This window comes from Dendronephthya gigantea, unplaced genomic scaffold (genome assembly GCF_004324835.1).
Source record: "Dendronephthya gigantea isolate DGI-Jeju-01 unplaced genomic scaffold, DenGig_1.0 000080F, whole genome shotgun sequence".
Lineage (NCBI taxonomy): Eukaryota > Metazoa > Cnidaria > Anthozoa > Malacalcyonacea > Nephtheidae > Dendronephthya > Dendronephthya gigantea.
The window spans coordinates 590,298-604,001 of NW_021163090.1; the positions used below are offsets into that span (position 1 = coordinate 590,298).

Sequence of the window (13,704 nt, forward strand, 5' to 3'; positions counted from 1 at the left end):
GTACTTTTTTGAAAACTCCGTGTAAAAATACTAAAAGTGAACCTATTTGCAACGTTAAACAGTCGTCATTGAGTTGTCTGGAGTTAGCATGCATTTGAATTTGGAAGGTAATTATAGGTAGCTGAAACTATGAATTTAGTTAAAGTATAAAAATTTTTTTTTCAATATATGTGACTGTTTAACCTTGCATGCCAAACACTAGCAGTCCAGCAGCAACGAGAAATCACTCTCCAGTGACGTAGCTAGAGGGGGGGCCCGAGGGCCAGGCCCCCCCTGGCAGAATTCCTGGCCCCCTTTCAAAATATTATGTCAAAAAAATATTTTTATTTATTATGCTCTGCTTTGAAGTTGCAATACATGCGTATTTCAGATTTTCAGCATTTTCCTACCTTCCTAATAATTCAGTATATAATTCAATTACAATAATTCACAATAGTAATACAGTAAGTCAAGTTAAAGACTCAATCGAGCCCACTAACAACATTGATCAGACTGATTCCGACATCGTTCTTTTGATTTGCCAAGCCTAATAAAAATATCACGGTAAAGTCTTTTACAATTAAATTTTTCTTTGACTTTGCTCATCATTCACCAACCTCGTACCCAGGTTGGAGGTAAAATGCCTTGGGTACGAGGTTGTTTGCACTATACTCGGATAATTGCGAGGGCGACATTGACCTATGCTATACAGATTTGAATTTTTTATGTCTCTATGTACTATTTAGCTACTCGTATTGGCCGCTACCCTAAAATGTAGCTACCCTTGTATTGGCGGTTAGCCTTAACGACAACGAAGGGCGGATTCGATAGTGCATTAAAAAGGCATGCACAGCCTGTTATATTTTACCTTCTTGAGTTGCCCCCCCTCAAATATTTTCGGCCCCCCATGACATGAAATCCTGGCTACGCCACTGTCACTCTCGTCACAGGCTCAACTGTAAAAGTGTAAACGTATGTCTTATTTTCAACTATACAGGGGGGATAAAGAACATCACGTAAATGTTATTTTACGGCGAACCCTATACCCTATACCATAGATAAATCCCCCTGGATAAGAGGGGCGAGGCGTAGAATAGACATGACAGACTTTAGCCAATGATAGCATCTTCTGATGCGGGATACGATACATCGGCAAACTTTTGCACGAAATATGTGAACTTATCTAAAAAAACAAAAACTCAAGGTTTACTATAATAATACTACGAGTAAACGTCATCTATATGTTTAATGTGAATAGGCAACACTGTATATGAATATAAAAAGAAGATCATTTCTGCAAAAATTGGCTGGAGAAGAATCGAAGGCACATTTGAACTCTGCACTTTAGTTTAGGCAATTTCTGTTTTCTACAAATTTTGTGAGGTGAACAACTTACCCATTCCATTCGTTAGGAAAGCGGGACTTCTGTTCTTATGAATGAATAGGAAATACACAGGAATTCCACACAAAATGAACAGAAGGCAAAAGAAAGCAGGAAGTGGCGTCTTTGAAAACGGAGCAGCGACAAGATAGATAGCAGCAAGTAGCACGATCACCGGGAACAGAACGAACACCTTTAAAATGTATAAATATTTACTTTTAGAGTTGCTTTAAGGAAATAACATTAATAAGGAATAAGTCTAAGAGAAACGGGTCCGTATATGCATTTGGTGTAAATAAAACAAGGTTATTAGCAATACCTTAAATGGCCTTTCGGCATCCTTCCTACTGAAGAACTTCATATAAAGAAGACCGGAAATTGTTGTTCCGTAAAACACCCAGACAGCGAATGTGAAATATCCAATTAATGTGCTGAAACTACTGGATTCTGGGATCAACATAGCCCAGGCAATTAAACTCTGCAAATAAAATAAGCAAAATTTATTCCTTGACAGGTCTAAAGGACTGACCAGCGTGACTGCTCAAGCAAAAGATCAACTTTGGAACTGTTGAAGCAAATCATGGTAAACGGTGCAAACAAGGCTATAATTTTCATATGTGATTGATGTAAAACAGCATTTGTATAACAGGTTGTGTCTTTCACAAAGCAAGATACACTTCATGTCAATTCATACCTGTAAGATCAAGCCTGGGATAGGAACACCACGAGTGTTGTGGATCATAGCAAGAAGTTTTGGTAGATGACCATGTCTTGCTGCAGCATACAAGAGTCTGCCACTTGCAAGAGCTGCACCATTGGCAGCACCAAATGTTGAAAACGCAACAAAAACAGGAATAACCCAATACATAACACCAAACATTCTTCGAGCAAACAACTACATGGAATAGGATCACTTTAATATTGAGAACCATACAACATAAAGCCTTGCCACTCTGACATGGGTAGGTTGCACTATCTCATGGAATTGACAGAGAATCATGAAATCCAGGAGGTACAAAGAAGAAACTTCTGAATTTCAAAATGCCTGTATTTTCGATGCTCTATTTTATCCATACCCTAACAAATTGTGGATAACTTACCACACCAACAGCAGAGGAATGCCACACCTCTTCTTTCGTCAGCACCGTGAAATACGAGATGTTTGTCATCAAATAAATCCCAGTTACCAGTGGAATTCCAATAGCAATGGCAAGAGGCAAATTCCTAAATTAAAAATATAGCGTGTGAAATCAATTGATTAATGGTGATTTATCATGGGGAGAGTTAGCAGGGGCCGGTTGTATCAAGCCCGTTTAGCTTAAACGGTGGATAAGTTCAAAATAGAAAGCAAGTCTATCGTTTTATTCAACAAGCAAACTAAATGTTTTTAACCTTAATGCAAAGATACTGTTTACAACTACATATTTAGTGCATAATATTCAAGTTAAATCATTCAAGACAGATGTAAGAGTGTTATTTAATTTTGACTTATCCACCGTTTAAGCTAAACAGGCTTGATACAACCGGCCCCAGGTGGATAAAATCATAAACTACTTCTTACCTGCTTGGCTTCTTTATTTCTTCTGTGATGTAGTTCAAATTATTCCTTTAGGAAAAAGAGGATAAATATCAGAAGAGAACATTTGATATTGCAAACATTCTGTGGTAGAAACAGCATCAGAACATAACTTACCATCCATCATATGCCCATAGGCCATTATAAAATGCTTCACCAATTGTACCAACTGCCATGACAGTACCATCAAAAGACCGGCTCCCCTCTAGCTCGTAATTATGCCCTGTGAAAAAACAAGTTTGTTCTTTAGTTCAGGTTGTCATTTAATACAATTAATGAATGGATGAAATCCATCAGGTTTGAATAATAAATTTACCCCTCACTTACCCTGCCCTAAGCGGACTAATCCAGTAAGAATAATCAAAACTAAAGCAAATAATTTTGCAGCCGTAAAGAACACCATTACTCTAGTTGCTAGCTTCACACTGATGCAGTTGATTATTGTAATAACAGCTAAAAAGAAATGGAAGAAATTCGATCAAGATTTAAATTTTCTTTCCCTTCAATGCTTTAAAAGGTACCATAACCTCATCCCAATTATAAGTTCCAGGCTTTCCCATACCCAAAACAATTTTTTTATCTGCTATACACATGGGTGTGGTTTATATATTATGCAATGGGTGGGAGGGGTTATTTGAAGCTCTGTGAAGTCACTAGTGTGAGAGGGGCCATATTGGAGGGGCTGATGGACTGAGGATGACATTTGGAGGCATATATTTCAACAGGGATATTTTCAGAGGTTTAACAAAACAGGAGTTTTCAAACATTCTCGTATACTCGTCTACTGGGTTCAAGGTTCGTGATCGAGGTCGAGAGGAGTTTTCCCTGAAAGTGGGTCCTCTTGTGAACAAACCCATATCACATATACAACACGTCAATACGACTAATTGTCGTTTCCACGAATTCTCTTACGCATAAGAAGTGATTTGAGATTTGAATTTAGAAATGACAGTGTGTAAAAAGAATCCGTCTCAAATCCTATCTCTACCACGAGCCACGAGGTCGAGTCCGAAGCAAACGCGTGATAATGGCGTGCTTCAAATACAAATTCGAAAATGTTCGATACTTTGATATTTGAGGCCATATGTAAGTCATCGATATTCCTTAACATTCGATATTACGTATCGTTTTCACAAAAAAAAACCCTCTTGACCTTTACAGTTACAGGGAACTCAATGCCAAGCGCGCGCGCGCTCATGCATTGTGCAGCTGGTTCTGATTGTTTTGATCGAACTTTGTACCCGCAATGAGCTGCCAAAAATACGGCCAAATCTATTGTGCACGTGAAAAGCAAATGCCTTCCTACACACATTTCTTTCATCATAATGTGTCATCTGACGAAATGTTTACTCAGAGAGGTGGATTAAGATAGTACTTAGGATATTCTAAAATTACCAATCCATATTGGTCGAAAATTTTAACCTCGATTTGTAAGACGGTAAATAAATACAATAAACACAATTTGTCACCGGAACGAGGGGGCACATGCACGGGGCGATTGCTATATTTAGTACGAAATGCTTAAGAAATTGTAAAAATGTAAACATAAATAGCAAAAAATTCATAGCGAAAGTAACAAATTTGTTAAATTAGAATGTTCATTTAGAACGTTTTACACTGTTACATTTAGGTAGTTACATTTAGGTCAGCGTAAAAACACCCAGCAGGGTTTTTATCAAACAAACGATAACTTTATACTTACCTATAGCGAATGCTGCCAGCAATTTCACAATAACCTTGACCTCAGGCTTACTGGCACAATCCGGGAAAAACGGCGTGACAACGTACTCGCCAAAGACGAGACACACTATCGCGATCTGAGACGGTTTAATTACTATACAAGCCGTCCATATGTACATAAAGGAAGGCAGTCCACCAAATGCTTCCAGAAGATAGGTACTCTCTCCTCCAGACGTGTGAATCATCGTACCAAGCTCGGCGTAGGATAATGCTCCACACATTGCTAGTACACCACATAACGTCCAAACTACCAGAGCCATTCCAACCGATCCGCTAAACATCAGCACATATTTCGGCGAAGCGAAGATACCGCTGCCAATCATCGTTCCCACTATCACAGCAACTCCACCAATAAGACCAACATCTCTTTTCATTTGAATACCAGTACCTTCGTCACCGCTAGACGACATAAGTCTATCTTCCGTTCCATCCTTCGCCTCTCCGTTTACAGCCTTTCCCTCAGCCATTTTCTTCTTCGGCTCCTACTCTCTACACTTCCAGTGTGTGATTAATAATTGCCCGGCTTCAACACGTGGTAATATAAGACAGGCTTACAATTTTCCATAACACGGAAGGTCGATATTATCCAATCAGAACCCAGCGCTGTCTCTACCTCTTTCTTCTCCCAGCATGATGCAATCATAAACAGTGTGAAATTAAACCTGTTATCTTTAAAATAAAAAACCGGATAAAAAAACAGAATCGATTTAAAAGAACTCTAGGGTCATGTGGGTTATATACTAGAAACAACTTTAGCTTTACAAAAACCCAGACAACGTGATATTGCTTTCTCAACGCACGAAAGAAAAGAAATATTGTAAGATGTAATACAGCCTTATTTACTTCACGCTTCGTTTCTTACGAAAGCACGAACTGTTTAGCTAGGAAAAAACTGGTAGAGAAAGAATTAATACTTACAGAACAAATTTGATTTTTGTTTTGAAATGTTAGAAAAGTAACAACATGTCACAAAAGATCATAACTCGTAAATTAGGAATATCAATTATTCTCTACTCAAATGAATTACACTCGTTGTACAGACTACACCTCGTACTACACAACACAACTGTATTATGCATGTGTACCTTATTGGATAAAAGAATATAAACATGCTGTTAAAAAGCAGCCTAAATTCTTGTGGGAAACATTTTTTCCTATCATTTGCATACAACTGATTACAAGTCACAAGCTGATATTAGCGGCTTTATTTGGTATGCAAATTCTATCCAATTTCAACAGGAAAATGGATGGATTAAACACACACTGTGCACGTGGATGTTCAGTGTTGTTGCTGAAAAGGAAGAGATGTCATCAAACCTCACGCAAAATTAAAACAAAGTTCAGCGCCTTGGTTGTCCATGACAGCCCATGATACTGGTTAAGTTTAACAAAGTAACCCGACTTCCTATGAGTGTTACATTCAAAGTCATTCAAACAAAAAATTTTTGTCTCTTGTGTACTTAGCGTTGCCAGGACGTCATGGTCTGTCTCAGATTATGTTTATTCAAATCCCAGCAGAATCCGGAACCTGAGATAAGTCAAATTTGATTCGTACGAGGATGATCTTTGAGCTTCATTTAAAAATACTTCGCTTAAAAATTTCTCCTGTGATAGAAAGCGTTTGAAGGCGAAGAAACTTTGAAAGATAACGATCTTTCTCTTTTTGCTTTCAAAAAACCGGAGTAACCAGTTTTTCTACGAATAGCTGTTCACCCGTGAATGCTACGCCTACGATTTCCATGACTACAAGTCCTTTGAATTTAAAGACAGTTACACCTTCACAAACATTTCGGGAAATAACAAATCATAAAAAAACAAGGCTCAAACTGCTTTTAAATAGAAATCCTCTCCCAAGAATCTATATTCTGCTGTTCTATACATTAAGAACAACAGTCAAAGATTCTCATAATGCAAGTACGGATTACCGGTTCTTGTTTCCGTAGTGAAGAGGAGATTGAGAGACAGAGATTCGATAGCTGTTTCATTTGTTTGATTGTAAAGGCTGACGAGAGTGACGACTATTAATAAAAGCAATGACTGCAATGGTAATGGCATGGGGAGATGGGTGAAAGGTTGTAAATGAAGCCTCGAGGGTCGATGTTTGTTTGTTTGTTTGTTTGCCAACTGAAAATGTGAAAGATCACATGCACATGAGGCTCCTAATTTGTGAAACAAATGGATGTCAACACCAATATAATCCCGCACTAATTACATTATGTCTGGTCTGATGAACGACAGACGCTGGTTTGTACAGTATATAGCTTTTTTATTCGGAATCAGCCAGGCTTGATGTAGCAATATCCAGCGATGGCGCCGTTTTGGTGACGAGCTAGTACATCACGTTCCCAAAACAGTAGAAAAATACGCTACCATCAATCCTTTGCGGAAATTTCGTAATGGTTAATTAAGTAAGACAAGTCTCAGCGCGTCAGCTGTGGCATGCCCAGAATTCTGTAATGTTGTTTTAACGTTACTAGGTGAGTGCGTGCGTGTTTCTTCGTCCAGCAACCTCGTACACAGATCCTGGGTACGAGATAACGTGTTTGCGACCTGGTACAGACACACACACCCTGAATTTAAGATACGAATATCTTAAATTTGTATTCATTTCAAATTTAACTACCACATTCTCTTCGTTCATGCAGGACATATTGAATTCATGTCTCAAAATTTGACTTCTACTTTCAAAAGTCTTTAAAATCATCACTATCAGTCATTCAATTCATATTATGGTTCATTACATTAAAAATGTTTGCAAATCCTGATTGCAAAACTACTTCGTACTCCATGCATCACATGGTACACAGCGGGATACTCTGCTTTGGATTCATGTTTATCCATATCTATCCTAATGCATATTATTGCGTAACCATTCGTTGGTGAATAATTCCGTCCCAATCTCCACAGAGACGCGTGATCTCTCCTCACGCGCGTAGTTCGATTCAGTATAACAGTGACCGTTCATGACTGATTGACGGAAATTTTAAAAGCGTTACTTACTTTTTGTCACGACTAATGAAATAAGTAAGACGATAATTATTACAGCCAGCAGAATGATAATAAGCATTTTCCGCGAACTTTTTTGGTATTTTTCACCCTAAAAAAATACAAAAGTGCGTTTCAGGAAGGACTGCGATTATTCATATAAGATAATGGTACCATTCTAGCCACGAATGAGCGCAGAATTTAAGGGCAATAAATCATTTCAAAATACCTTCTTAAGCTGTTCCAAGCCTTCCTCAACCTTCACTGAAGCTTGTTCGACGTTGTAGTCTATTCTGTCTAGTATAGTCCCCTGAAAATACGTCAAAAGTGACATAAAATTGGGAATCAAACTTCAAATCCACCAGAGTTTACATTTTCTTTTATATCTTTGATTTTTAAGGGCTAACTCTTAACTCAAGATATATCCAGCAAGCTAACCTGTTCTACAATAAGTACAGACAAATCTTGAAATATTTCATTTAAATCTGCGATGGATGAAACGATGTGTTGAATTTCTTTTTCCCGTTGTTCTATTATTGCTGTGTTATCTTCAACAAGTTTCATCTGTTGTGACGTAAAACCCTGAGATGATAAAGAATCATAAGAATACAACAGATGAATGATTGAACTGTTCATCATATGATATATTCCTCTGGCAAACGAATTCAACTTACTCTATCATATAATTCATCATTCTCTTCCTCCATAAGCGAGCTTCCTCCACCGGCCATACTACTATCAAAATAATGGCTTTCTCTTTCTTCACGACTCTTCATCTCTAAATATTGTTGAAAATATCACATTACTCGTATTTTTTTATCAGAAAATCTAAATTCCTTACTACATGTGTATTGATCCTGTGTTGAACAGCAAATGCATGTAACGAGGTATTCAAAATCATTTGTGTTTACTTTTTAAGTACGTAGATTGACTCTTTCTAAAGTTTCCTGACAATTCTTGGAGACTTGAAGCTAATGAGGAAACAACATTCTTCACCATTCGTTTTTCCTCTGGACTTGCTGTCCTGGATTGTGCGACAATTCTTTGAATGGCATTTTGACTTTGGTGAAACATCTGGGTGGAAAAACAAAAACTTAATATTCTATTTTCATATCCAAAAAGTTGTTGACTAGCTGTCTTAATGGTATAATTGTTAAATATTCCACATCAAACCTGTGTAATGTCTTTGGTAGTTATTTCAATAGTTTGTTCCTCATCAACATTATCATCAAGAGTTGGTCGATTCAAATGTTTATCATGCATTGCAGAGAGTTCTTTCACTATAGATAAAGCAGATAAAATTGGTAAAAGCATCCTAACCAGCCTTAAAGCCATTAAGACACACCATCCTAAGCAGCCTTAAAGCCTTGAGAATAAAGACAATACACAATAATCTTACTTTTCTGTTTAATTTTTGTGACTTCATACTGAACCTCTTCCACGACATCAATCCTAAGTGGAAAAATACAAACTTTACAAATGCATCATTTTGATTCAACTGGCTTAAAATTGAAGATATCATTTGATATCCTTCTTACCATTCAGGAGGTAAGGAGCTTGCCAATGCTGTGCCAGCAAACCCCAGTTCGACATCACCTGATCTAACCAGAGCCACTGTATCATCATCCTTTGAAGCAGTACAAGAATTAACAAGAATAAATACGGTACGTGCGCATAAAGTCTGGACTGAATTGACAGCCTTACATTAAACAAATCCTAACTGTATTGTACAAAGACGATGAATTGCCCACGGCATCAAATGACCAACACAAATTACAAATTTTATAATAATATTTTGTATAATTTCATATTTAATATTGAATATTCACCCCAAAGTCGTGTTGTCTTGCATAGTTATTAAATCGTTGGATTTCATTTCTGATTCTTATAAAGAAGTCTGTATGAGACTTGGTTGCCATGTATGCATCGAAGAAGGTTGTAGTTAAACAAGAAAACGAGGAACGTAAGTTTTTGTTGTCATTATCACTCAACTATCTCTTCACTTCCGTCGCCATATTGTTTCTGTATTAATTAGAAACCAGCTTTTTCATCACATTTTCAAACTCTGGAACACTCCTTGGGAAATGGTGGGAAAGATAGGGATAACCAGTGAACCCTAATAAATTATTTTCATTTCACTGGGGATAACAAAGACCGTCGTGGAAAATTAAAAACTGTAATGCGCTATCCAGTGTTTGTATGTATCAGTGGTAAGGCCACATGTGACGTCATTAGTTACGTCACTAGGACGACCTTGGCTGACATCTTTGCCTTGGCAACGCGCGATATATTTTGCAATCGTTGAGCCAATAATGAAACAGCTTGAAACATCACGAGATGCAAATTAAATGAATGCTAATGTTTTAAATTCCTGTCAAATACTTTACATCTCAAGAACAGTGTCAAAACATTTACAATGTTATTTTTTAAAATTCTGTTAGCGACAAGTTCTTTCGTTTTGCCAACCTTCTCTGTACCCTGGTCTCTGCCTGTTGATACAAATGAAGAAATTCACGGCCCAGAACAGGTTCATATCGCCTATGGAGACTCGCCCGATGAGATGATTGTCGTATGGTCCACCGGCAATGTTACAGCGAAGTCGTTTGTGACATTTGGACTGAATTCTGGCAAGTTGGATAGGATAGCGAGTGCCTCTGACGCTATCCTTACTGAGGGAAACCCAAATGGATTAAATCAGATTCATAAAGCAATCATGACGGTTGGTCTATACTGATAGGTGTATTCGTATATATATATATATATTCGTATATATTTATACACAGGGTTTTTATTTTTATGTAAGAGGCCCCACTTGTGGCATACGATATTGAAACTGAACGGTCGAAAGTAAAACGAGCGAAATGTATCACTTAGAGTTAGAATGTTCGGTAACGATGTAACCCTTTATAGTCGATTACTCACTCCGAATATGGATCAAATTCATCTGACTTGTTGTAGTAAATACGTAGTATTTTTTTTATTCGATTTACATAACTTTGGGCAGACACGCCCTCGTTGATTCCACACACACACCCTCAATACGCCCCTGGGTTCAACCAACCCCACCCCCAAGTGATAGCTATATGCGAGAAAGGTACGGACTAAACACGATTATAAATATTGATGTAGTCTCGAAGTTTCGAGCCGTCGAGGAAGACTTTACCTTTATCTAAATAAAGAACTCTCTGTTCTATCTGACTCCGAATCTTCGATTTCGTTTGCTGATTTAGGGCTTGAAGCCTGGAACAAGATATTACTATGAAGCACACAGTGGTAACCTGTCTAGTCCTCAGTACGAATTTGTTGCCATGAAAGTTAACACGGTAATAATGCCTCAATTCCACCCATGATAATCTCAAGATTATAGCGGTGATAATAATAGTATATTTGCCGTTATAAGCGATATTCAAGGCGTTACATTAAGTAGCTTAAGACAAATTGAAACTGCAGGGTATTTTTCATTGACAAAGCTTTTCCTTCCTTTTCCAAGGGATTTTCTCCAAAGCTTCTTGTATTCGGTGACATGGGACGTCACGGCGGTGCACCGAGTTTGGATGCATTGATCAAGGAGACGCAAACAGGACAATACACAGCGGTTCTTCACGTCGGAGATTTTGCCTACGATCTCGCGACGGATGGTGGAGAGGTAAGAACTCCACACCAAATAACGTTATACTGGTAAAACATGGGTCAGTTGTTTCTTTGGTTTCCGTTGTTCAACTGTACATATATATACATATACATGTATATTCAATAGTTTGTCACACGGTACGAGAATTCCCATGAACATTTCGACCACAAAATGACAACCGTAAAAACAGCTTAGAATATCGAGATTCCCCTCTGTCTTCAGCCTTTGTTTTTCAACGTTTTAGAATGGTGATGGGTTCATGCGAAGAATTGTTCCAATTGCTTCAACGTTACCCTACATGACGTGTCCTGGAAATCATGGTAAATACATGTCGCAATTTTTACACGTGCATTTCTTGAAACTTCACTGATAAAATATCGACGTACGTCATTTTCGTTTCCTACAGAGATTGCATTCAACTTTAGTCACTACCGTTATCGTTTTTCAATGCCACAAATCTCTTGGCCAACGCCGTTAGAACGAATGTGGTACAGTTTCAATTTAGGGGAAGCGCATTTTATAAGGTATGCTATATAACTAGGAACATACAGCTGTCATCTATTGTAAAGACACTTCCTTAATCCGCTTCCCGTCAAATAATTAATATGTGAACTGTTCTTTTACCATCACCAAGATCTTGTCGACATCAAAGAGTTGCAGAAAGACGTCGTATTATTGAGACGTCTGCATTAGAGAGGTGTCCGTACATTTGAAAGACGTGCGTATAATAGACAAGTTAAACATTAGAGAGGTGTCCGTACATTTGAAAGACGTGCGTATTATAATAGACTAGTGTAAACATTAGAGGGGTGTCCGTATTCGAGATATGTGCGTGTTGGAGTGGCGTCCGAATTAAAGAAGTATCGTAAAAAGTGACTGTGTTTTCTTTATTCCACAGTTATTCAACTGAAGTCTATTTTACGTACAATCAGTCGTATGTAGACGCGCAAATACAATGGCTTATAAAAGACCTCACAGATGCAAATAAGATGGAGAACAGGAAAGCACAACCTTGGATTATTGCGTTTGGACACAGGCCAATGTATTGCTCGAATATCGATAGTGATGACTGCACAAAACAGCGGCCCATTCTGCGAGCAGGGTGAGGCGATTAAATTGAACTCTTTGACTCATCAAAACGTTGAACCCTCATGACAGCCTGAACTTATATATTTCCTACCATTTTCACTATTAAATAGAGACCTCCATAATATATACCTTAAATCTTCCTCGAATAAAGGGGAAAGTTCCGCCAGGTGGTACCCCCAAAACAAACGCTTTCTACACACATGCAGACAGAACCACCAGGGTAAGATATTTTTTCATTTCTTCTATCACGCAGCCTTGAACCAATTTTCATGAAATACGGCGTAGATGTGATTATAGAAGCTCACGAGCATTCCTATGAAAGATTATGGCCAGTTTACCAAGGCAAGGTTTACGGAGAAAGCTACAATAATCCAAGAGCACCTGTACATATTGTGTCAGGAGCGGCCGGATGCAACGAAGCCTATGGTGTGTGTGTTAATCCTATGCTAGGACCAAGAGGTTTGTTCAAAAATTTATTCACTTTTGTTAGTTGTAAATAGGTGAAGAGGTCGGGTTTGAGACGAAGATGTCCGACTAGAAACTAGACTCAAACTTCGGCAGATCACTTTTGTCGTCGAGTCACTTTTGCAAGCTGATCACTGAATCAAAACCTATTTTACGACATAGGTCGCTGGTCGGCGTACAGATCATGGTTACCAGGAGAATACGGGTATGGTAGGCTACAAATCGCTAACGCCACGCATCTCTCATGGACACAAGTGTTTAGCACGACTGGGGATATTGAGGATCAAGTATGGATTGTACAGGAAAATCATGGACCATTTAAACCACACGTTGCATACACTGATGAAGTGCTTGAAGCATAGGTTTGGTGGATAGGAGCAGCACTGCAGGACAGGACGAATCTCAAATCAGGGATGGTCTATATAAGAACTGCGACTCAAGTCTTTTAATAATATGAGTGTGTTCCCGAATTTGAAATCCCTCATTTTTTACAAATCATGATTGGCGTGGTTATATAATCCAGAAGTGAAATGATAAATTGAAAGAATCCATTTGGTTTCTTGTTAGTACACGTTACCTCGATCATATAAAATTCCATCAATTCAGAACCCACGGCATGTGTGTCAGTTTGTTAGCTAAAGGAGCTTCGGACAATAACCCCGCGGGGATTAAGGCTGAAAGTTGAGAGTGTCAAAAATGATATCTTCGTTTGAACAAAACACAATGACATTATCTTGTTGCAAATTGCATAAACAATGGCAAATTACTTTTAAAATCATCGTATTTATAATCAAATGTACTCATTTAACTTGAGTTTAGATATAGAAATTATTTTTATAATATATTGTGTGTATATAA

The 13,704-nt window shown here is 38.0% G+C and overlaps 3 protein-coding genes across 4 annotated transcripts; 1 reads left to right on the forward strand and 2 right to left on the reverse strand.

Moving 5' to 3' along the window:
- Positions 1–237: 237 nt before the first annotated feature.
- Positions 238–5,493, reverse strand: LOC114532725 (b(0,+)-type amino acid transporter 1-like). Of its 2 annotated transcripts, XR_003687976.1 has the most exons (10): positions 4,639–5,493; positions 3,264–3,389; positions 3,054–3,159; positions 2,922–2,966; positions 2,461–2,584; positions 2,055–2,255; positions 1,680–1,838; positions 1,376–1,553; positions 848–1,162; positions 238–526 (listed from the first exon to the last, which is right to left on the reverse strand). XR_003687976.1 is itself a non-coding variant. In XM_028554298.1 (9 exons), exons 1-9 carry the CDS (start codon positions 5,141–5,143, stop codon positions 1,089–1,091), a joined length of 1,518 nt encoding a protein of 505 aa, XP_028410099.1. In that variant the 5' UTR covers positions 5,144–5,493; the 3' UTR covers positions 710–1,088. The 2 variants fall into 2 exon arrangements, 1 of the variants encoding a protein (XP_028410099.1); XM_028554298.1 differs by lacking the exon at positions 238–526 and having other exon boundaries at positions 710–1,162.
- A 1,276-nt stretch (positions 5,494–6,769) lies between these two features.
- On the reverse strand, positions 6,770–9,597 carry LOC114532731 (syntaxin-16-like). Its single transcript, XM_028554305.1, has 9 exons — positions 9,491–9,597; positions 9,200–9,288; positions 9,061–9,113; positions 8,835–8,941; positions 8,573–8,735; positions 8,336–8,439; positions 8,100–8,243; positions 7,891–7,971; positions 6,770–7,773 (listed from the first exon to the last, which is right to left on the reverse strand). Exons 1-9 carry the CDS (start codon positions 9,578–9,580, stop codon positions 7,669–7,671), a joined length of 936 nt encoding a protein of 311 aa, XP_028410106.1. The 5' UTR covers positions 9,581–9,597; the 3' UTR covers positions 6,770–7,668.
- LOC114532727 (acid phosphatase type 7-like) lies at positions 9,240–13,675 on the forward strand. The gene is made up of 10 exons (XM_028554301.1): positions 9,240–9,325; positions 9,555–9,624; positions 10,103–10,380; positions 10,892–10,984; positions 11,152–11,307; positions 11,537–11,612; positions 11,699–11,816; positions 12,191–12,394; positions 12,635–12,840; positions 13,009–13,675. Exons 2-10 carry the CDS (start codon positions 9,579–9,581, stop codon positions 13,206–13,208), a joined length of 1,377 nt encoding a protein of 458 aa, XP_028410102.1. The 5' UTR covers positions 9,240–9,325; positions 9,555–9,578; the 3' UTR covers positions 13,209–13,675.
- The last annotated feature ends 29 nt before the right edge of the window (positions 13,676–13,704 follow it).